The sequence below is a fragment of the Ambystoma mexicanum genome, chromosome 2q (genome assembly GCF_040938575.1).
Source record: "Ambystoma mexicanum isolate Mex_15411 chromosome 2q, UKY_AmexF1_1, whole genome shotgun sequence".
NCBI classification, from domain to species: Eukaryota; Metazoa; Chordata; class Amphibia; order Caudata; family Ambystomatidae; genus Ambystoma; species Ambystoma mexicanum.
Window position 1 is genome coordinate 190,179,661 of NC_090924.1, and position 25,227 is coordinate 190,204,887.

At 47.8% G+C, this 25,227-nt stretch overlaps 1 protein-coding gene across 3 annotated transcripts in view; it reads right to left on the reverse strand.

Moving 5' to 3' along the window:
* Nucleotides 1–25,227, reverse strand: part of LOC138569270 (uncharacterized) — a 754,354-nt gene that overhangs the window by 229,009 nt on the left and 500,118 nt on the right. For all 3 annotated transcript variants that reach the window (XM_069647104.1, XM_069647103.1, XM_069647107.1), the window contains one exon: nucleotides 24,164–24,241. In XM_069647104.1, the coding sequence (XP_069503205.1) occupies nucleotides 24,164–24,241 (78 nt within the window). The remainder of the gene's footprint in view (nucleotides 1–24,163; nucleotides 24,242–25,227) is intronic.

A 25,227-nucleotide genomic window follows, 5' to 3' on the forward strand; every position in this document is an offset into this window, starting at 1 on the left:
ACAGGACCTAGACCCTCTTACTGAGTGGTCTATCGGATCCGGGGGTCGAGGCCCACAAGGGCTTTTCATCATAGCACATTTGAGACAGGGATCCAGGTGGTATTAGGTCAAAAGACCTTTTAAAAATAAAATGGAAAAAAAGATTGATGTAGAAATACCATTCTGTGACCACTCAGGGCAAACGAGTGCGCACAAGGGCTGACAGGCATAGGAGTTGAATGTGGGGCTTTGTGTGTGTTTGTGTGTATGTGTGTGTGTCTATGTGTGTCCCTGCATGCGTGTAGTCAGTGTGTGTTGTGCTGGCCACGGGGTAGTGGTGGGTAAAAGGTTTTTATTGGGGGGTTAAACTACATTTAGAAAAAAACGAGTGGGAAAGGCTGGGGGTCAGGAAGAGAGAGGAGGAATATGTCACATTTTGGCATGTTTAAGCCGACACAAAAATGGCAGAAAGAAATCTGTCTTTTTTGTGTTTGGTCATTAAAATGCTGAAGTATGACATAGAACCATCCAGGTCCCTTGGGATTGCCCAGACACAGTGGGTAACTGTCAACCATGCAGAGGCTGCATTGGTGGTAGATCAGACCTGGCCCAGCAGAGAATCCCTTCTGGGAATTTAAGGCCTCGAGTACATGGGAGCGGGATGGAGGCTGACACAGAAACTAACTATCAGAGACCATATACAGGACTCCGTCCCCTCCTCACAATCTGTGGTGCCCTATCACCATGGCCTAAGTCTGCCCTGATAAAACCCCTGTCTCAGGTTCCCTCACCACCTTCAAAGTGATTATGAGACATAGGTGGACGCCTTACCTACGAAAGGCATCACAGACTTAACATCTCCCCTCTAATGGACTGGAAATCCTCAAGGAAGAAATTCCATCATTCACATAAGTCTACAACAGGGGCCGATGCACACAATCAGGCCATGCGGGAGGAGGCTGAGATCTTGTGTCTACCAAAAAGACATTGCTTCCCTGTTGGAGCAGATACTGGGAATAAGAGTGGATGTAGGGGGCAAACTGGACAAACTTGAGAAGGGGGTCGAGAAGATAGATGAGAGAATCCAAAAACTAGAGAACAACCAATCATCCCTGGGCACATTGGAAATTCAAATGGACATGAGATTGTTTGAATTGGAAAGACGAGAAATGGAAATGACTATAAAAATGGGTTACTTTGAAAATAGAGAGAAAAGGAATAACTTGAGATGTTTTGGTTTTCAGGAGAAAGAGGGGGAAACCGAAAGAGATATAAGGAGATCCATTCACAAAGTGGCTAAACTCTTCTTTGGTAACGACACATTGATGAACCCAACATTGACAGGAATCATAGAGACGGAGGGAGTACTTGAGGACCACTGTCCATCCTGGCCCAATTCTACAATAACCCAGAGAAAAATGAAAATTCTTGATAAGGCTCGGAAAGTGGGCTCGATACAGCTAAGTACATCCAAAATTACGATTTTTCAAGACGTATCCACCTTCACACTAGTGAGAAGCAGAATGGCATTTTTTGTTTGTTTGTTGGCGCTCCGAGCACATTGTGCTGCCCCCTGCCCCCTCCCTCCACCGCACTTCCTGGTCCTCCTCTCGCCGCTCCCTTCCCGCCTCCCTGCCCGCCCACCCCTCCCCTCTGATTGGCTGTCCTCGTAGTCCCTCCAGGACTATGCGACGACCGCTCTCCACGCTCGCTTCTTGTTGAGCCTGAGCGGGATTGAGCGGTCGCCCGTAGCCCTGTGTGGCCTGCTGTGAGGCTGCCTTCCAGGCCCCGTTGGGCCTGCAGTAAGTTTAATTCAGGCATTTTTTGTTTGTTTGTTGGTGCTCCGAGCATGTTGTGCTGCCCCCTGCCCCCTCCCTCCACCGCACTTCCTGGTCCTCCTCTCCCCACTCCCTTCCCGCCTCCCTGCCTGCCCACCCCCCCCCTCGTCTTCCTTTCCTCCTGCCTTAAATTCCCACCCCCTGGGCAGCCCCCCTGCCCGGCAGCCCCCCTCGGCTAAGGGCCCCCTTAGGCAAAGGGCGGCTCCTAAGGCTGCGGCTCCCTGTGTCTGCAGGTGTCCGCAGGGGACGCCAGGCGCCGGTCCGCCATTCTTTCTGGTTAGCTCCACCTGCTGCCCAGCCCAGCATCCTACACCTTCCTTTCCTTTTCACTCACATGGTTTCTACACTTCAGTGTGTACCGCTAATTGTGGTAAACTAGGGCTTTTTCTCCCCTCGCAGGACTCTCAAACTTAGGTGGCCTCTCCACTGGGTACCTAATTCGTATTTACTGTGCTACTGTTGCTCTGTAATTGTGGTAAACTAGGGCTTGCCACTTTCACTCCTGTCCGCTTGCTTTCGTCTGTCTTCCCCCCCAGTCCCTCCTTATTCCATGGTGCTCTCTATCTCTTCTATCTTCTCTAACTGCTTCTCCATCGACTGTCCTGCTCTCCTCACTAAATCTGGTAGGAAAAAGTTTAAAAAGGATATCCTGGTCTCCAACCCAGGCCTCCCTATCGCTGACACCTATACCAGTGCCTCCTCCAAGGAAACTCTTACTGACATCCTCTTTTTCGTGCCTTCCCCTGACCAATGGACCCTTCATATGGTCTCTGTGCTCTCTCCCTTCTCCTCTTCTCCCATTAATGGTGGCACCCATTGGGATGTCCTCTTGGCCCCCTTCCGCTCCTCTAAGGCCATCATTAATGTCCACGCTAATGGGACCGACTTGGTCCAAGGCCCTCGGGCCAACCTCCACCTGTTTGATAGACGCTTCCCGCGCCTCATCAACTTCCTTTCCTCTCCTGCTGTCCCCTCTTCTCTGTCCTCGGCTACCTTGCCTCCACCCTCTCACCCTGCCCTCTCTCTTGCTCCTTCCTCTTCACCTCCTCAGGGCGTACCTCTGATCTGTACCCCTCCCCGGAAGTCCTTTAAGGATGGCAACCTTCTCCTCATTGCCACTCTCAACTCTCGCTCTGCCGTCAAACACTCCTCTGATATCTGTCGCCTTCTTGAGGAACTGGACCTTGACATCCTCTGTCTCACTGAGACATGGTTCACGGCCAGCTCTGTCACCAGCTTTGACACACTCCTACCTGACGGTTACAAGATCGTCTCCTTGCCCAGGCCCAACCGTGCTGGGGGGGGTGTGGCCCTTATCTTCCCCGAGTGGATTGCTGCCACTGTCACCCCTACGCAGACCTACTCCTCCTTTGAATGCCTTGTCTGCCGACTCTCTCTCTCTCCTAGCCATTCCCTTACCGTGGCTACTATCTATCGGCCACCTGGTCAAATTTCCTCCTTCCTCTCTGAGTGGGCTGACCTCTCCTCCTCACTCCTGTCCTCAACCACTCAACTCCTCTTTGTTGGAGACTTCAATATCCACCTTGATGCCTCCTGTCCTCCCTCTGGACTCTTTCGCGACCTCTGCGACTCTCTCTCTCTCACTCTCTATTCTCCCGTCTGGGCCGACCCATTCTGTAGGGCACACTCTTGATGCTGTGATCTCTTCTGACCTTCCCCTCTCTGTCCCTCTCTCCACTCCTCTCTCCTGGAGTAATCACTTTCTCCTATCCTACCACCTCACCTTCCCTACCCCACAGGCAATGCCACCCTCATCACTGCCACCCACCTTCGCGGTCATCCGACCCATGAAGCGCGTGTCAGTTGAGGCTTTCACTTCCACCTTCTCGCCCCCCCTTCCCCCTTCGGCTGACTCCCACCCTGACACAGCCCTCTCCACTCTCCACTCTGCTATATCTGATACCCTTGATATAATTGCCAATGTCATGAGAATCCGTCTGAAGCCCAAAGCCAAATGTAACTCCTGGTACGACTCGGATCTCGTCACCCTTAAACGCAAGTGCAGGGTGGCAGAGAGGAAATGGCGTGCTTCATGTTCATCCTCTGACAAACTGGCCTGCCGCCTGCTCCAAAGGCAATACCGGCTCTCCGTTCTCACTAAGAAGAGAGCCCTTATCCAAGCCCGCATCGCTGCGGCATCTAACAATTCGGCCGAACTCTTTAAAATCTGCAAGGAGCTGGCCAACCCTGCTGCAGTCTCCACCTCTCCTGTCCCCTCCCAGGCCCTCTGCACAGCACTGGCCTCTCACTTCATTTCAAAAACTCAGGACATTGTGTCCTCACTCTCCTCCTATCACCTCCCCTCCTCTATTCCCTGCTCTCCCTCTGGACCTTCTGCTGCCATCCCTCCTCCCTCCTTCTCTGCCTTTCCCCTTTTTTCTGCTGACGAGGTTTCGAGACAAGTCCGATCTATGAAAGTCTTGTCAAAACAGGTCCACCCCTGTTCCCCCAAAACCATCAAGGACCACATTGACTCCCTGGCGCCTGCCCTGGCTGACTTCTGCAATCACTCCTTCGCCTCTGGAGTCTTCCCATCCCCCCTCAAGCACTCCCTTGTGCACCCCCTTCTTAAGAAACCCTCTTCCGACCCCTCCTGCCCAGCTAACTATCGTCCAATCTCTATCACTCCCTTCCTGGGCAAGCTCCTGGAGAAACTGGCCATCTCCCAGCTTAATCTCCATGCTGAATCTGTTGGTAGTCTTCATGACCATCAGTCTGGCTTCAGAGCTGCCAGAAGCATGGAAACTGCTCTCCTGAACATCCGTGAGGACCTGCTCTCAAACCTTGACTCTAACACCCCTTGTGTTCTCATTTTGCTCGACCTCTCTTCTGCCTTTGACACTGTCTACCATACCATCCTGCTCAACCGTCTCCGTGATAACCTGGGTATCACTGTTCAGGCTCTGGCGTGGCTGACCTCCTTCCTCTCCAATCGACCCTCCCAGGTCCAACTGGGTTCCTTCCTCTCTGCCATCTTTTTTTCTACCTGTGGTGTCCCCCATGGATCTAACCTCTCCCCCTGGCTGTTCAACCAGTACCTGGCACTTCTTGCTCACCGCATCGCCGCTCTCTGTCCCAAATTCCAGTGCTATGTGCATGATACCCAGCTCATTTTCAGGCTACCCTCGGCCTCCTCTTCCCCTTCCCTCATCTCCGACTGTCTTTCTGCTATCCAGGAATGGTGTGCCGCCAACGACCTCTGCCTTAATGCCAGTAAGACTGAGATTCTACTTATCAGCACACCCACTCCCTCCTTCCCTACAGCTCTCTGGCCAGCCTCCCTTGGCCCTCTTCCTGCTTCTACCTGCAAGGCAAAAAACCTTGGGGTCATCTTCGACTCCACACTCTCTTTCTCTCCTCACATATCTGACATCTCTAAGAAGTCACACTACCAGCTACACCTCCTGAGAGGTATCCTTTGTTTCCTCTCCTTCCCCCAGAAGCTCACTGTCTCCAGAACCCTGGTTCTCTCAAAGCTGAAGTTCTGTAACAGCCTCTATCTAAATCTTCCTGCCTCTACTCTCCGCCCTTTGCAACTCATCCAGAACAGGACTGCGAGACTTGTCCTTGGCCTCAAGCCCAGGGACCGTATCTCTCCAGGACTGAAATCGCTACACTGGCTCGCAGTGGCCGCGAGGATTAAGTTCAAAACCCTCTGCATTGTCCACAAGGCCTTTTGGGGCCTTGGGCCAAAATACCTTTAACTCTCTCTTCCTAAATATCTTCCTTCTCGAGCTCTTCACTCATCCACCTCCAACTACCTCAGGGTCAGCCGCTTCTCCTAGCAATGAGCTGGGGGTAGATCTCTCTCCGCAGCAGTGGCCTCCCTCTGGATCAGCCTTCATGGCCTCCCTGAAACTTGAGGAGAACCATCTCCGGTTCCGGAAGCACCTCAAAACCTTCCTCTTTGCCTCCGCTTTCTCTCCCTCTCTCCCCTGCTAAAATCACTGAACCGGCACTGAATCTGCAACTGGCCACTCACCGATCTCGGTCCTTGGCCCTGCCACTCTTCCCTGCACTGCCTACCTGCACTACGGGACTGTCTCTGTATCCTACAGCCCCTTCTCCCAGCACTCTCCTTGCACTTGCCACCAGCTGGCCCTATTACTTATCTTGTATTCTACTAACAATGTACTGCACTTCCCCTCTCCCCTTCCCCTTGCACTTTTCCCAGTCCCCCTACCCTTGCACTTGCTCGATCTGAATGACACCTGGCCTAATAGGATCGTTGTCTGTTCTCCCCTTGTTCCCCCCCCGCCTCGTCGCGCCTTGAAACACTTGTGTATAGGCGCGTTACAAATGCCATATCATATCATATCATATCACTCACGGAATGGCTGAATGACAAGGGAGTATGATATAGATGTGGATTCCTCTTCTCGATCTCTTTTGAATTAAAAAGCTATAAATACAAATTTATCACTGAAGATGACATTCAGAGGGTCACATGTGAACCCAGAGAATCTAAACCAAGACCAGGAGGGCACGGTCAGAAAGGGCCCACAGCAAACCAAAACAGCCAACAGACGCTGTATGCCAGGCTTGAGGAAGTTCAAGAAGCTGAATTCCCCACCTGAAGGGACCACCTGAGAGACACCCACATAAAAACTGCATTCTACATTTGTTTGTTTTTTCTCGATCTCAGTTCCTGAGGCGCACTCACATTTTGACGTAATCCTATAGTTTCTTTATAGATTGGAGAGGGGAGGGGAGAGCCGGGAACAAGGGAGGAGAGACTTAACAATGCTTTTGGTGAGGTTAATGATCAAGAGGTGTTTTGGGAGTTTACACCCTCTTGGTAGTTCATTGGGTAAGGTTTTAGATATGCGGTCTCAGTGGATGTGACAGGAGGCTGTTGAAGGGGCTCAAAGTTGGTGTTACTAGGAAGGAAGATTGGGATCACCCGGTGGTCCAGTCAAAGGCTTCTAATGTTAGCACGATGGGACTGGAGGCCATTGGGGCATAGAGAGGGTAATACAAAGTGAAAGGTTGCAGAGATTTTGTGTTGGTATTATTTCATTATGTTTATTAAGGTGCTTTTCCAGGATGCATTGGGTAATTGCAATTTAGAGTGCATGCAAAAAAGCATTTTCTCTCAACTGAAGACATGACGGTCGAGGAGGTTAAACCGAGGAGGTTCACCTTTTCTTTTCAAATGGCTAGTCTGGAAGTAAATTTGGTAATTGGTTTGTGTAATGCCTGAGGTGCAAATTCCCCCACAAAATGCTCATTGATAGCAAGAGAATGTCAATGATCTAAGCTCGATGTGCTCTTTTTACAGGAGAGCCATTGGTTAAAGGGAAAGGAACCAAGTTTCAAAGCTAGAGCAGTAGGGCAGGGTTTCCACTCTTTGGCAATTGCAAAAAAGGGGTGCTGTGCTAGTTGTCTCTAGTAAGATTGGATTGGTGGTGGATAGGACACTTAGGGATGGCAATTTTTGTTTTGTTTTTGTAAGAGGCCAATTACAAGGGCGCACAATAACAATGGGTTTAGTGTATTGTCCAAACGAAAGTCAGATTACATTCTTCAATGGTTTTGAAGAGAGGTTTGCGATGGGCCTATTATGGGTCGGCGGGTTTAACATTGTGCTGGACCCAACCAGAGACTGGAGGATGCCCAAAGATGCACAGATACCAGCAACCCAGGTCAACAGGGTCACCCGGTTTAATCAGATTAACCAGGAGCTAGGTCTGATGGACTCTTCAATTCATATGTCCCCTCACATATTTTTCCCAAGCACATGATTCCTTCTCAAGAGTAGATTTCATGTTAATAGATGTCAGACTAAGAGGGTATGTCTCTGAATCAAATGTGATATCCATCCTGTGGTCTGACCATGACCTAGTCTGCGTTAATCTTGGGAGCTGGTTAGCCGAGAAAAATAAAGGGAGATGGAAATGTAATGACTCCCTGCTAAAGGACAATGAAACGTCGCAAACCTTTTTGTTGGAAATCAAAGACTACTTTGAATTTAATGATAATGGGGAAGGAAGCTCCCGATTTCTCTGGGAAGGATTTAAATCAACCTTGTGAGGGATCCTTACTTGCATATTTGCATAGGAGCATAGGGACAAGTAAGAAATGAGAAAAACAGCGTGTGGAATTAGACTTGAGGGGGAAAAATTGAGGCCATTCAGCCAGAGGGGTTAAATAGGTTGTCTGTCTCCAGCAAAGTTGGCAGAGCTAAGACCATGTACAATGCAACTTAAAACTTTATTAATACAAGACACAGAAAATAAGCTCATGTTCTTAAAACAAAAGATGATGGATATGATTTTGGCATGGAGATTAAGGGAGGAAAGCAAATCCAAACTGGTGGGAGCATTAAGAGGTAGGGGAAGACCAAGTTCACAATCCTGAAAACATTGGCAAGGAGTTCAGGGGCTTCTGCGAATGAATTTACACATAACAATATGACAGCAATCGTCCACATATAACAGAGTTTCCTATCACAATCCCAGTGCCTGGCAAGCCCATGCAATTCAGCAGCAAATTATGGCAGAGGAGGTTGTCCAAATGATTAAAAGCATGAAAGGGGCAACAATGCCAGGGAACTATGGGTTGTTTGTAAAATGTTATAAAAGGTGACAACCTCTATTAGCATATTTGGTCCGAGTTTTCAATGAAATACTGGAGGGGGTTCACTTCCAGACACAAGGCCTCATCACGAGTAGGGCGCTAACCCCGGCGGTGATACCGCTGGGGCTATTAGCCCTACTGCCAAACCCCCCCGGCGCTATTTGCGCTGGATCACGGGTTTGGCGGAAAGGTAAGTCCCCATTGGGCCCATTCGGGAATTTCCCATTCCCCATTGAGCCCAATGGGGAATGTTCGGTACTAGTACCGCCGCCGGTTTACCACTGGTGGTAATAGCACCAAAAATCTGCTCAGAGCTGGGGGAAAATCCTCCAAGCCGGTGATTTGGTGGACCCTTAAATGCGGCAGTAACAGCGTTACCGCTCCATTTAAGGGTTACCACCAAACTCATGATGAGGCCCACAATGTTAGTGGCTATAATAGTTGTTATGCATACGTTGGATATTGACCCCTACTCCTGTGTCTCATATAGACCCATCTCCCTCTTAAACACTGATGTGAAAATTCTGGAGAAGCTGTTGGGAAACAAAACTGAGAGTGGCCTCCCATCGTTAGTCATGGAGACTAAATAGGCTTTATAAGGGGGAGGCAAGGGTCAGACATCATAAGGAAAACCATCAACCTCATGCACGTAGCATAAAATAGGGGCCTTGAGGCAGCACTGGTCTCAGTGGACTTGGAGAAGGCCTTTGATAGGGTAGAGTGGCGATATATGACAAGGGTATTGAAAACAATGAGATCTGGGAAGAACTTTCAACATTGGATAACTGCCCTTTACAGCTCCTCAATGGCTAGAGTCCAAGTTAACTGCACATTAACATCCCTGGTAGCCCTGTCCAGGGGTATGAGACAGGGTTGTCCCCTCTCACTGCTCTTCCACACCCTATCAATGGAGCTGTTGGCTATATCGATACGTGCGAATAACAGCATTAAGGGGATCCTTTGTGGAGAAACAAAGTTCAAATTGTCCTTGTTTGCGGATGATATATTAGCATAGGATATTCTTTGGTCACATTGCACCCAGGTAATACAAACAGGTGAAAAGCCCCCTCCTGGAATAAAGCGACTGTGTTGACAATTGACAAGAAGGGCGATCAATTTCTACCATCTAATTATCGCCCAATAAGTCTGATTGACACCTTCAGTAAATGTTTGGCGTTGTTTGTTATTAAAGATTTGACGGTTGGGCCACATAATCTGGTTGCCTGTCAATGTTTCAAACAGGCTTCAGAAAGAACATGGGGACAATACCAAACGGCTTTATTTATCTCTCATTACAACAGAAATCATTAAGTCAGGCCGTTGTCCCACTCTATATTGCAGGGTTGGATATGTCACAGCCTTTGACTGGGTGTGTAGGGCTCATCTTTGGACCAAATTGCTATCATGATGCAAACCGTTAGGCTTGTTCAACTCGCTGATAATGCTCCATACAGACAATCCTTTACAGGTGCACTCTGTCAAAGTATATTAAGGCCAGTGTGGGATTGAGACAAGGGTGCGTACTTGCCCCCAGTCCTCAAGTGGGGTGGCTGTCCTATGGGGATGATGTCATCTTGCTGGAAAGGACACCCATTGGTTTACAAAGAAGCATGATATTGTGGGACCTATGCAAGTAATAATGGATTGGAAATCCACCTGGGAAAATCAAAGATAATTTCTTTCAGGAAAACTGGGAAGAAGCAAAAATATGACTGGTCTATTTATAAGAGTTTCAGGGGGTAGAGGAGTATTGGTGCGGGACCGCAGGTCCTCTGCGCACCTCCTGTTGGTGTTGGTAGTTATTTAGCCTGCCGCCTGGCACATGGTTTGTCCTGGGAGCCACTCCTAGGTTCCCGGTTGGTTTGGTAATTGGAGGGGTGGACAAACCTTAGTTAGTAGTTGGCGCTGGCTGGATTTGGTAGTCCAAATTGTTAGAAGATCTGATAGAAATAGTCCAGTCCTTGAGTCATGTCAGTCCTGCGGTCGGACCCAGCCACAACGCAGCGCCGATCCTGCCCCAGACCAGGCTAACCAGCCTCAACTGGTACCCCAACCAGGGCCACCAGCTCTACCGCGAGTCTGCTGCCACCTGTTTTTGCCTTGATGAAGACTTCGGTTGAAACGCGCGTCGGCTGTTTTTTGTTTTCACCATTTTAGTAAATTAAATGTTACGGCCAGTGTCACATATGGTCTAGAGTTGCTAATTAACACAAACCTAAACTGGTTAAACGTATGGTAGGGCTCTTTGTGTAGGTCAGAGTTAAATCTATCAAACTCAGTTCCAATTTTAATGATTAGATTGGAGCTGGAACTACTTTTATGGTTGCACTCAATTTTAAGAAGTAAACTAAACTTATATGGCAAGATTTTTCAGGGCGTGCCTAACACTCTTTTCTATGTTGTAAACAAATCGAAGTAAACAGGGATGTCTTGGTAATTGAATTTGCTAAAACCTGCGAGGAATTACTGCGGGATCTGCACTCGGAAAAAACGTGCTATTGGAAAATCCTGGGTGAATGATAAAGGATTTGAAGGAACAAGAAAACCTAACAAATAGGGATAATCTTATTAATCTAGGATTACATAAAACTTACGTGGAGGCTTTGCCTGCCCTTCACATCTCCCATTATTTATGTAAAATAATTTCCTTCAGTGGAAGCAAGAGTGTGGCTTATGAGGTTCCGCTTCAATGTTCTATACACCATGAAAGTTGTCAGCCTGAGACTACACACTCCATGAGGAGAGCACATATGCAGACTATGTAAAGGCAATAGCATAGAAACCATCACCCCCTGATCACTGAACGTCCATATTTGAGGTGCAAAAGGTATTTGTTTTTTGTGAAATGTGTTCACTCCCTCAATGCAGTCTGCTCAGAGGCTCTATGGTCAAAAATGGCGACAGCAAGGCCCTTGGTATTATCTTTGGCCTCGATTGCCTACTTAAGGGACATTTTCCTGAGCTTGTGCAAGTTCCCCTTAAAGGAAGTGGAAGAGAATGAGGTAGCCCTCTAAGAGGGTTGGTTTGAGATATGAAGCATTTTCACAAATGTTTAAAAGGCGCTCATCACTTTATGGAGATATTGGTTAAGAATGATGATACATGTACAGGCACCACTATGGGCAAATGTGTAACTGGCACTGGACACTTCAGAGTGAGTGGTGTCAACTGTGAGAAAATGTGTGTGTAGCCCGATTGGTCATCATTTAACTTTCTGATAAGGTTTTATTACTTTTGGCATAACGAAGAATGGAGCTTGTTCTAACAATTGGTGTGGGAAATCCTTCTGTTAATTCGATTTTATTAATTACAGGATATCTGTTGACATTTTATATGTATTTATAAATATTTGAACATTTTGATTTATGGTGAAATAACCAAAACACCAAAAACAAAATAAAAAAATAGGGTCAATTAAGGGAGAGGTGAAAAACTGGAATCCATAGGCCATCTTTTTATGACCATCTACTACTTCTAAGGGAGGAGAGAAACCGAAGGACCATCTTGCACAAAATACATGCAGGTAACATTTTGTGTCAGATTGAGGCGAGGAAAATCTCAGAATTGACTGCAGATTACATATAGTGGCTGTGATTGAGTGTGCCATCTTTTTTATGGTGGGAGAAAAAGTTTGTAGATTGCTGTCATACCCTCTGCTCATTCCACTAGTGAACCCAGGTTCCCTTCAGCCCGACTGACCGCACAACCCCCACAACTCACTTCACGCAACTCTCACAGTTTCCGGGGCTCACGTTGGCAATCCGGTTTGGCCCGCGGACGGGCGCAACATCGGGCCAAGGTTTGCACCCTGCATTCACGCCTACGACCTTTTCTTCATTGGCAGTTGCCCTGGAGACTAGGAAGCAGCACACTTCGAGGAACGCATCCCTGTCGCGTTGCCGTTTCCATCCATTCATGTGACCCAGAGTCTCGGTCACGTGACGCGTTCTCACGTCACGTGACCAGGAAGCGTTCAGTACAAAGGCCGTAATTCGCTTTCGTACCGCGCTTCACAGCTGTTTTTCTTTCAGAAACTCTGTTTGGCTCTTGTGCTTCCTGTATTTGCTCTTGGAACCTGTACCCGGCTTCGTCTCACGGATTGTGTTTGGATTACCCTTGGCTTTGAATTGGAACATCGAAATTGTTACTTTGCTTGCCGACCTCGGACCATTTTATGGACTTGCTTTTGGATTGCCCCTGGCCTTCGTCCTACTGACTCGGAATTCTACGGACTCTCCTGCTATCACGTGCTCTTGCCAAGTACTAAGGAACCCGCTCCAGGAACAAGCCCAGGTGGGGTTTCTTGGATCTGCAGTTGGCTTTCCTGCTGCTTCCGTGGCATCTTGAACCTGTCCGCGTGAGTCCTGGATCCCTTCCACACCCCTAGGTTTCCCTCAGTTCTTCTGACAACACTTGGTAAGGTCTCTTGTTTTACCTACCTTTGCATGAGTTATTCCTGCTTGCCTGCTATTTAACCTACGTTTCTTTTCAGCTTCCTTGGGGTTTCCAGCACTCGGCGGCGTCGGACTTCTCCACCTGTGGCCTCAAGGGTTATACAGGGAGTAGATTTATATCTCCCTGTGTGACAGTTGGGGACGGAGGTCTCACATATCTGCACGACGGTCAAGGTCTAACAATTGCATAGAAGAAAGTCTCACAATTCTTTGGACTCAGGGGGAGATTAAATTCAGTGAATGCAAATCAGGGTGCTTTGCTGTGGAGGCAAAATACTTGTTCGCAAAAAAGAAGTCTTTAGAGGCAGGAGGAATCTGTTTTCAGGGACAGAAAATCGTTGTGCAGTACTTGTATCATCATCTAATTGCAACTAGTACTAGAGAGAAAAGAAACCCAGTGACCACAATGCATGACATACACATATGTGACATGTCTTATCAGATGAATTACTACGAAGGACAACATCTCAGGACTGCTTGGAGGTAGGCAGGAGATTACATTAATACTGCAGCTGACTGTGCCATCGTTTTATGATGAAGAAATATTCTTAATGCATAGATAACATTTTACAACTCTTTGGAAGTATAAGGAGATGATATTCAATGGCTCTAAATCAGTCTGCCCTCTTCCTTGTGATGAGACAAACTATGTGTTGCTTGCCAAGAAAATGGGCCTCATTACGTTGTCACCTCTCCACCACATTATGAGTTCTGCTTGCCGGTGCCGGACTGCACGTGTTGTCTGACCAGGCGTGCAGACCGGCACCCACGAGCAGAACTCGTGATTGCACCGGCACCGTTAACGGTGCCGGTGAAACCATGCTCCCGACTCCCATTCTGCCCTATGGAGGCCATACCGCAATTACTGGCCCATTCATATGGTAATGGACCGGTAATGGCCCATTCGGGGGTCTAGGGCCTGGCAGCGAGTTTGGCGGTAGCCGTGCCCTTAATAAGGGCACGGCTACCGCCAAACTCGTAATGAGGCCCAATGACTTTGTAATCTTTGAAGGCAGGAAGAGCTCCTATTCAGTGGGTGCAAATCAGTGTGCCATCATTTATATTATTAGACAAAATATGAGTTGCTTCCAAAGAAATAGTCTTTTCATTCTTTGGAGGAAGAAGGAGAGTATATGCAGGCACTGTGGATGTATGTGTAGTACATGTGCTAATGTTCAGTGTGAATATGCATACTTTTCCAGATAATGTTCTGAAGTCATCCCACACACTGGAATCAATCATAACATTTAGCATGTTGAACAAAACACTCAGTTACAGGAATTACTGTTGGCCTTTTGTGTTGCTTTTCCCTTAAGAGCTGCTTTATTTCGATCCAAGTCCATACATTTGAGGTAGAACCATGCCCCCAGTGAACGTGGTCAGAATATTGCAGAGAACAAGGAGCAAAGAAAGATCTAAGCTTTAGGTAAGCCTTCCCTTCTTGGGGACCTGGTTGACACTTAGGCAGTGACAATTCAATACAATAATAGAATATTTTTTATTTATGTATGTATTTATTTATTTATGTGTGTTGGTTACAGATAACCTTTACAAAAAATACAGAAAAAGAGAAAAGGAAAGCAACACTACCGAATTTTAAAATAACAAAAGCTCTTAAGAGCAGATAAAGGAAAACCCAACTAAAATCTACAGAAAAGAAATCACATTTGGAGCATTCTGCTGCTACTAATACATCATGAGAGAATAATATAAAAAATCAGGTAAAATCAAATGTCAACATATACTAGCTCGAAATATCTAATCGATCTGTGTATCAGATCAGTACTTTAATCTGTGATTTCTTTAGGAGTTAGTTTACAAATGAGATTCTGAAATCTAAGAACAGCAATCTGTATGGATACTTGCTTTCCATGCAACATTTCCCACCACAGCCTATCTAGATCTACTTATTCTGAATTGTTCACACATTTTTTAAAGTAATCTATTCTTTCCTTTCTCAATGAGATACAGTCAATTAATAGATGCTGCAATGATTCTGTGAACCTCAAAGTGCCGCAAAACCGGCACAGTGTCAGACAATCTTTCTCCTTTTCTCTCAGATCCAAGATCTCACTGGTCAGCATCACATTGAATCTGAAAGGCATAAAGTTATTTCACAATCCTTTATCTGTAAATATGGTCAAATATGGCTCCTAGATACCACCTCTCTTGAAATTAGACACCAGCTGTTTATATAATCGTGTTCCAAGAATTTCTTCACTGGTAATTATCCAGTCCATTTGTTCAGATAGTTTTTTAACTTTATCTTGATTAAAAATCAGGAGCTCACGTTACCCCCAATTTATTCAAAAAGGCCATGCACTCGGCTTTTAAATCCTTGAGATAACCAGAGGTACAATTTCCATTGCGTATACCATTGCCCATCAGATCATACAGGGTGTCTTTCGAACTAGTAATCAATTTCCTGAAGAGGCAGACCCATTGTCACATGACCACATTTCCCATAGAATACAATCCTAACTCGTAATTTATTGCGCCCAAAGGTACACACTTCGGTAGAAACTTGAAGACAGACCTCAATATACGTGCTTCATATATAACCAGTTCCTCGATCACCCATATGGGAAATAATAGAATATGTTATTGGCATTCAATTTATTTACAGGTTTAGCCCTACTGTCTCTGAGCGATTAAACATTAATCTTTATGTTGGGTCTTTTCTGGTGAGAGGGCTTTGAACTCCTCTCTTCTGTTACAGGTATTTCTCCCTAGAGACAAGAATCATACATTTTCCCCATGCAGTGTTCATTTTCAACAAAAAATGTGGGACGGGAGTGTCCCAAATATCCCTTTTTGTGCGGCAGTTTAGTAGGAAGTATTTCTCCATATCCGATTCTCCCAAGTCACATTGCTAGCACATCATGCGTCTCTGGGTTGCTACCTTGTCCAGTTCTGACCTGTTACTATTGCCTGTTTCAGGTCATGTAGACTGTATTTGATAAACATATGGATGTTGTTTGCATTTCTGAAAACAATGAGGTAGTGTGCAAATCTGAGATCCGTGCAAGCGATCTGTAGCATTGTAGTTTGCTGCATTGTCCTACCTGCTTCTCTCACGATATTGAGTAGTGGTTCTCCAGGACCTGTTTACGATTTCTCATGTTGGCACTGGTCTCTGGATCAAGAACCAGAGCTGCAAGGTACAGGCTTTCAGAAATCAAAAGTGACTTGCTCGCTCGTAACAGCTGCTGTGATGCTGATCTGCTCACCAAGGACAGTCACTACTGCAAAACCACTCCCTGGGCATCATCAGTAATAAAGACGACAGTACTCAGTGTGCCTGGTGTGTGAAATCAATCACTCTCGAAGTGGAAGTATGTTTTTGTTGTTGAAAAACGTTATTTTAGACAAGGAATTGTTCCATAAAAGTGCACACGTCAGCATATAAAGTACAATAACATACAACACATTGGCCCTCATTACGACCCTGGCGGAAATCGAAAAACGATGGCGGAAATGCAATACCGCCATCGAATACCGCCCGTTGCGATTATGACCCGTCACCGTAAAGTACGATGCCATTAGCGACACCGTAGTGAACGCCAACGCTAACTGCACCAAGTACGCGCACGCGTGCACTGCGAAACCGTAATTACCACCATGGCGCAACGGTACGGGAATTCTGACCCTAGCGGACATGCACCTAACGCCATCAAGCATGGCGGAAAGTACCATTCCGCCATGGTGAGAAGTACGGCATTGCAAACCAACCGTAAAAGGCCATACTGAGTGCCTGTACACCACTCCCTGTCCACATTGCACAACTCCTCGTAGGTGCAATGAAGTCAAACAATGCAACCAGTGAAATGTACAAGTCACCCATGCATGTCAACGAACAAATGAATGTAGGGGCTCCAAGTGCCTTGTGAGTGGCCATCCATATTAGCCATGGCACCATTGCCGTACTGATGCAGCACAGGCATGTGAAGCTCCAAGTACAGCAACATGAACTGAAAACTGAGACAAACAAAAACAGGGCCCCCATCGCTTGACACCAGTGCAAGGCAACATACAAAGCAGTATCCTGAGTGAGACTGCACCAGCCCTGTACCCCTGCCAGTAAACAAACCAACCAGCAGCATAAGCATGTACCACACAAGTTGGCAGAGTGACTGAGCAGCCAGGCACATCTCAAGAGGGGCCAATGGGAGCATCAGGGCACAGATGGCACGAATACAGAAGCCATTCCAATGGACATGACCTCAGTCTCCCTCAAAGAAACGCACGCAAACACAGGCACCTGTGACCAGCCATATTCTGAAAATCACATCATTCCACCAATCCACCTGGCTGACCGGCATCTGTTACACAAAAGCCAATCCCCCTCCCATGAGCATGACATCATTAAAACAGTCATAATGGCAGCCCCTATCCCTGACCTTACTGGCCTTCGTAGGCAAACGCGCCCAGTACAGTACCACGCAACTATGCTCAGAAGGCCGAACCCAAAGCAGATCTCCTCACAATACATCGCTCCACAAATAGGAATATGCTACATAACTTGCAAAGAATAACGCTACAAGGTCAATATCATAATCAAATTTTAATGCACAACAAAATCACCCGGGCCATACAGCTATTAGGTCATGAACTCCAAATCATATCTCATAATTGTGGGCTGCATCCGCAATAATTGACCAGCTTCTTCTTGTGTGACGCCCTGTTCCTCCATGGTACACAGGGGCTACATCCACGTTCAAAAAGGCAACATGGAAGCGCCTAGAACCGCAGGGCCGTCCCATTAGGTAGGCACTAGTCCAGCTGAAAGCTCGAAATGTTGCTCCTAGCCACTAGTACTGCGTAAGGGCATGTGGGCCATTGGTGATCGTCCCATAAGATCGTAATGGTGCTCCACTGATTAACACGAAGCAGCAGGTGTCGGGAGTAAAAGCCATCTGCAGGAGTGGCATACAGATGGCAGCGGCAAAAGGGGAGGAGATACCTGTCACCCAAATGAAACGAAAAAGAATAGTATGGGCATCTGAACTCCATTTGAATTACTCACTTCAAAGATCACACTAAATCCACAGCCATATGCATGCTAGCCCACTCAAAAGGATTATTCGCACCCAATAATCACTTGCGAATCATAACCATATAAATCGAGGTGAAAACACTATTACAAACGAGTGTTTGTGTGCATGCGTCTGTTAAAACAGAATCCATTAGATGGGATTAGTAACGTGCATAGACACAAGTGTTTGAAGGCGCGTCGAGACAGGGAGGGTTCAACAAGGGCAGATAGACGATGGTCCCACTATGGCAGCCCTGCATCACATAGCGCAGAGGAAGTTGATAGATTCCAAAAAGCCATGTACATGGCAGACTCTCTATAAAATCATCTGTCCATGCATCCATACATCATTCCCTCATCCTGGTATAAAAACGCCTGATTAGTTACTCACATAACATTAGAAATTTCCATTGAATCTGTGCTAAATGCAGTCTGCAAAATCCACTGTGCTCCAGGCCGGAATTCTAGTGTTGTGAAGTAACATGTATTAGGGAACGTCCTGCCTTATCCTCCACTACGCTATTGCGCATCCCATACTATTCATATCAATCATTGCATTCTCGGCATGGCCCCTGTCCCAAGGACATCAAACAATAGAACTTTCTATCTGCAGTCAGACCTGTGGGCGTCTCCTCGCCGCTAGCTGGAAACCGAAAGCGCTGTCCTTCGAATTCCTCATTTGCAACATCACGTCGAAAAGGCATCTGTGACCGCTTGAAATCACAAATCCATCCATTTAGTGCGGCAGTGTGTGAAAATGGCAACTGGCTACACTCACAAATGGGACGCCCCGCCCGTCGGTGAACCGCGGTACAGCGCTGCATGAGGGTCCACCGTTAATCGAGTACTACATTCCACGGACCCTTCACAAGTATGTTCCCGACTTCAAAGATAGTATGTGAAACAATGGGAGCATAGCAGATTTAACATATGAAGCAAGATCTCACTGCCATCGGGATGAAATACATGATTGTAATAGCAAGATGCCATGCGTCGATTTGCAGCGTTGTGTGCGGGACGTGCTCGCCCAAAGGGGATTGCAGCTTGCACAGGTGGAATGAATCACCACAGGTGGAGGCTATACAGCTTGGAAACACATAAATTGCACACCCAACCCCCTCCCACAACCACACCCACTCCAAAATGCTACCGGCAGGACTTGCGATGTTGGCCCTGGGGAACCTGATAGCACTGCAAGTACTCCAACTTCAAGAAGAAGACGAACACCAACTACTACAACAACCGGCCGCACAGAGGAGACGCAGGAGGAGGAGGAGGGCAAGGCAGGGCCAGCAAGGCCCACCAGCACAGCCACTACCACCACGCAGGCAGCCCGCAATCCCACGCCTCCGAGCACATCCGTTCAACCTCACTGATGAGCAGATCCACACCCTCTACCGTTTGGACCGGGACACCATAACCGCCATTGTGGACATGACACACGCTGACCTTGTCAGCATGATAGATAGCCCAACCGCCATCCCACCCCTACTGAAGGTGGTGTCTGTACTCCACTTCCTGGCCACAGGCACCTACCAGCACACAGTCGGACAGTTGCATGGCATTTCACAGCCACTGTTGTCATGGACACTATTGCAAGTGCTCGATGCCCTCCTGAAGCACGCAGACGACTACATCTCTCTACCACGCTCGGACCAGGAAATTACGAACACAAAAGTGGGATTCCATGCACTTGCCGGCATACCGGGTTGCATTGGTGCCATCGACTGCACCCATGTGGAATTGGTTGTCCCACATGCCATGGAGGCCCAGTACCGCAACCGAAAACAATATAATTCTCTTAATGTACAGATGGTGTGTGACTCAAACAGGATCATTACACATTGTTGTGCCCGATTTCCTGGATCAACCCATGATTCCATGGTCTTACGGAACTCTACAATACCACGCTACATGGAGCGACATGCAGGGAACAGATCCTGGCTACTCGGTGAGTCTCATTTCATGCATGATAATGTGGGGTATGTGATGCGGCAATGACCTGCCAGGAAGGGGGGGGGTGCTTACGTAGCAATGTCATTCCTCAAACATCCTTTATTGTCCACATACAGGTGATGCCGGGTATCCACTGAAGAGATGGCTCCTTACACCACTCCGGAACCCACAGGACCAGCATGAGGAGGACTACAACCATGCCCACTCACGTACCCGTGTAGTCATAGAACAGGCATTCGGCCTACTGAAGGGTCGTTTCCGCTGCCTCAGCAGGTCTGGCGGGGCACTCCTGTACCGCCATGAGAAGGTTGCTAAGATGGTCATGGCATGTGTCATGCTACACAACATGTGCATACGTAGGAATGTGCCCATGCCCCCTGACGCAGAACTGCAAGCACCAGAATATGGTCATGATGTGGGTGGGGATGTGGCAGAACCTGAAGGAGTCCGCGAGGCACAGGAGGGCCGTGAAATTCGTCAGATTATCATAGAATCATGCTTCTAGCACTCACGCCTGGTGGTTGATACATGGACACAGGAGTTGTGGCACTGTGTGTGTCTGGAACATGCACAATATGAACTGTACGCCTACGATGGCCTCGTACACAAAGATCAATGTCCACACATCTCATTGGATGATTGTGAAATGTTTATTGCAAATGTGAAATTGTGTTACACACCCCATCGACCCGCCACCCAAGTAAGCCCAACACACCCCCTCCACCCTCCTACCTCCCCCCCGAACACCAGTGTCCAAGGATGCTCATTGTCAGTGGGCAGACGCTATTGCAAGCCCCCTCTCTGGGTATCAGGGGCACCCCTGCCTGTGGAGCGCAGGTTCCTCCCAGATCTACGTTGGGGGCTGCCCTGGACGGAACTTGCAACGGATGATGTCTCTGCCTGCTCACGTCCATGCATGTCCCTAAGGGTTTGTGAGAGCTCAGTGAGCACACGGCGCACAGCGGCAAGTTCAGCACATACGTCTTTGGACGTCGCATGCAGTTCCCCCCTCAGGCTCTCTGTGCTTCTCTCCATTTGTACTCTCAGGCTCTCGGTGCTTCTCTCCATTTGTTCTCTCAGGCTCTCGGTGCTTCTCTCCATTTCTGCCCTTAGTGTCTCTGTACATGTTTCTATGGCTGCCTTGGTACCCCCACATTCATCAGCATGCTCCTTGAGGAGCGTGGCCAGTTGCTGCTGTTGCTCGATCACCTGGTCGAGGGACTGTTGCCTCTGCTGGGCCATGGCCATTTGCGGTGGTGTCACAGAGGGGCTGATCACCTCATGTTGCCTTGACACAGGGCTTGTGGGGGATGGCCAGTCGTCATCTTGTGAGTGCCCCTGCGTGGTATCCTCATGTTGTACGGGATGAAACAAACAGGGGGATTGAGACAGGTCATGGATGGATCGTACATCGACATCACCGTTTTCTGTGTCGGAGCATGCTGCCATTAATGCAGTGTCACCTATGGTGCTGCTGCCACCAGAAGCAGTGCCTTCTGTGGCATCCATTGGGGGGGCCTGTGGTGGTGGTGGTGTTGTGGCCATGCTGGCTGCTGGGGTGCCTGTTGAAGTCCCCTCCTGTGTGCTGCCACTTGATTTGTGCTGCTGCCGTGTCTTGATGCGTGCAGCTGAGGTGGAGGGTCTTTGGCCGTTGGTCTTGGCCCTCTTTGCAGGTGTGCTGGTAGGGGTGTCCTGGAGCTCGTCGTTTGAATCGGACCCTGTGGTGGAGTAAAGGAGGGCGAGCGTTATTAATGGGTCTGTGGAAATTGGAATGGCAATGTATCACATGCATTGGGGTGGTACCTGAGGGTGATTTCGGTCAGGGCCTTGGAGGTGGTTTCATTTTTGTGTGGAATGAGGGTGCAGTTGTATTGCAGCCTGCAGTTAGGGGGTGCCTGCTGCACGTGTAGAGGGTGTTTTTAGGAATTTTATTTATTTATTTATTTAATTTGACTTTTAATGTCCGCTATCAGGCCAATGTGAGTGGACGTTCTCCTGGACATGTGTTTCTGTTGCACTATGTGGACACATGGTACTTCACATGATTGAACATTGTGGTTTTAGCATAGTTTTATTTGGGCCACCTACCTGATTCTTCGGTTGTCTGCACTCCTTTCTCCATCCCTCCGACTCCCTCTATGGTCTCCATTCCAATGGTGGAGGCACAGATTTCTTCCCAGGGGGTCAGCTTGATGGGTGATTCCGATCCTCCCCCGGTAGCTGTGGCAATGTTTCGGTTGGCAGAAAGTATGCTACGGACGCGTATCCGCAGGTCTTCCCATCGCTTTGTGCATTGCTGTGAGTTGCGGGGTGCGGTCCCCACCGCACTTACCCGCTGTGCCACCAGGGCCCATATGGCCTTCTTGTTCGCAAGTGCCGTCCTGGTCATTTGCGTCGAGAAGACGACGCCAGCATTCTCCTGGAGGGTCTCTGTGAGCACCGTGAGTTCCTCACGTGAGAAGTGGACCTGCCGCTTGCGGTCGCACGCTTTTTTCGCTACTTTTCCCATTGTTTTGGTTTCACTAGGGTGGATGACGGGTTGGGATGTCTCTCAGGGTAGTGTTTTTGATGGTTGTGTGAATGTTCTGATTTTATAGGTGTACGGCGTGCTGTTTCCCGTTCCGGGACCATGTTTTTGCTTCCGTTTCCGTATATTTACGGTCACCGTATTTTCCGATTGCCGCTCTCTACGGTGACCGCTATGTCCGGTGGCGGAATTGCACCTAGGTCGCCGTACGACGGCGGTGAGGGGCGTTTTGGGGACATTTCCGCCATCGCGGACTTTGCACTTCCGCCAAGGCGTAGTGCTCGTGTCCGATGGGTCAGAATTAGCCGCACTTTACTCTGTCGTGCCATGGCGGAAACGCTATTTACGCTATGGCGGTCAGGTCAGTTGCTTTCCGCCAGGGTCGTAATGAGGGCCATAGTCAACAATAATACGAAAATAGAAATTCTTTAAAAGGTCTCTATTCTTTGATATTTTGTGGGGTAGAATTAGCAAGATCGAAGCAACCACCTAAGAATGTTAGTAAAAGGTGAGGTGCATGACTGGTCTACATTGAATACAGGTGGCAGCAAAAACAACTATTATGGATTTAGGTAAATGCAGGACCTCCCATTGTTCAGTACTTTCCTATGAGGCATAGTTGCTGCCAATAGGGACAGTTGCATAACGAGAGTACAAAGGGTTTGTGCTGGCAACTTGCAAGGGAAAACATCTCAGAATTCGAATCAGACTCTTCTGAGTGGGTGTGAAGTCACAAACATGAGGCAGAGAATCAGACCAGGGGGCAATTTATGTATCCTCAAGTGGCAGTCATTTAGGCCTGGCCAGTTTTAACTTAAAAGGAAACATTGAAAATGGGTGCTTTAATTCAGTATACCTTAGTATATTTATCTGAAAGGGGTAGGATGAATTTAAAGCCGCAGAGTATTTGCCCTAGATATCGAACTCTTTACAGTCTGCTTCTATTCACTTAGATTTCCAGTGTGAGGGAAAAGGGAAGACTATAACCCCTCCCCCAGCAGAATAATCAGTACTCATCATACGGGATAAGCTCTACTGCTGCGCGCATTGGACTGCAAACCACAAATGTTGCTGTTACTGCAGGGTTCCTCTGCAGTGCCCCATAACGATCCACGAGCCAGATCCTGACAATGAAAGTACTCCCAAACTACATCACCCTGCTTAGAGAAGCAGGGGATCCCACAAGCCTAGGACTACTCTGGAACTCAGGCGGCTGACATTTGGGGATCTCCGGCGCGGGAGCAGAGTTGCAGAGCATTGGGTGGAGGGGTAATTTGCCAGGGAGTTGGGACACCATTTTGCTATGGAGAATGCTCTGCCCCTGTCTCAACAAGGCTCTTTGCAATGTGCCCCTGTCCTGAGGGCCCGAGGTCTACTAGGACATGAGGAGGGATGGGAAAGGCTCATGGAAGAGTGGCACCAACTACAAGCACAGGAGCCAGCATGAGAGGGGACTACTATGGATCCCTACAGTCACTCGGGCCGGTCACCTTCACATTCATCCTGCACAGGCAATCATAATGCAGTGCCATCACCACCTCCTTATCTTGCTGCGGGGAATCCTTATGTGTGAAGCTGAGTGTGTGTAGCTGGAGGGTGCACAGAGCGTTCAGTCACAGGTGCCACCCGACATTATCTCCACTGCCTAAGTGTTTGCTGTTCTCATGGTGTGTATCCATGCAGGTCTGGGAAAGTCACTTCATATTAAAAGGTTAGCTGCCCATATAAAGAAACACATTTTCCAGGAAGAAGCCCATCCTACTAATGCTCCTACCTCTGTAACCATTGGATCATAGCGGAATGGCATTCGTTTGGTCTTCTCTGGGGCAGGTGCAGCACCGTGAGGTACATTCTGTGAGAGAAGAGACAAGGTAACGAATATATCTCAATTTGAGGGCAGTGTATCATAGTTGTAGAGTTAAAAAAACAACAGGAATTAAAGGATATTCATTCAGTGTATTCTTCCACACAAATGCTTTTACCATCAACTCCACCATCCAGGACTAACAGCAGCAACCAGAAAAGTACAGATTTACTTTTACATTATCCACCTTTTAGAACTCGGAACCTGGTTAATGGCCCTCAAACTAGTAGACGTTTTTAACACATACACATAAAATCAGGATGTAACACATCTTCATATGTAGTTCTTTGCCTCTACTACTGGCATTAATGACCTCACCAGTGGCCTCGTGTATGGCCCCTGTGATGTAGGCATGCCAGCCTGGGCTATGGTCAATAACTGGTACAGAACTATTTAAAACATAGCATTATGTATATTGTCAAACACATTTTACTGGTTACTTTCCTTGTTCCATTTTCACACTATACAATGATTGCTTTGAATTTAGGACTTAAATAGTTCCAAAACACAGAAGAATGTGGGTTACTCTGAGACACTGCTAATGTCATGAACAGTATGCTTAACTCTCGCTTAACACCTACATGTTGACTCCCCTTTTTCAAGCGATAGCATGATTTACAGCTGGCTTAGACATGCCCAATTTTGTACAATCTGTATTATTTTCCAAGGTTAACTACCATCAAAGCCCATTCTGCCCTCCTTTGAAATAATTCAAAAGGTGTCATGAACCTCCGATTACGTCCGTTCTGGACATCGTGGTCCCTGACCCATAGGGAACTGAATTCCGTTATCCTTCCAACATAGCAGTTGAATACGAAACGCAGTTTACCAGCCTTTACGCGATACGTTTAACTTCCTACAAAACAGTCAAGCCCCCGCGGCTCTGCGCGTCTCAACGCTACTGCTTAGTGTAGTCAGGCGTGTTTTTCCGGAGTTCGCTTGGGGACTCCTTCCGAGTCCGTTTTCCCATTTCC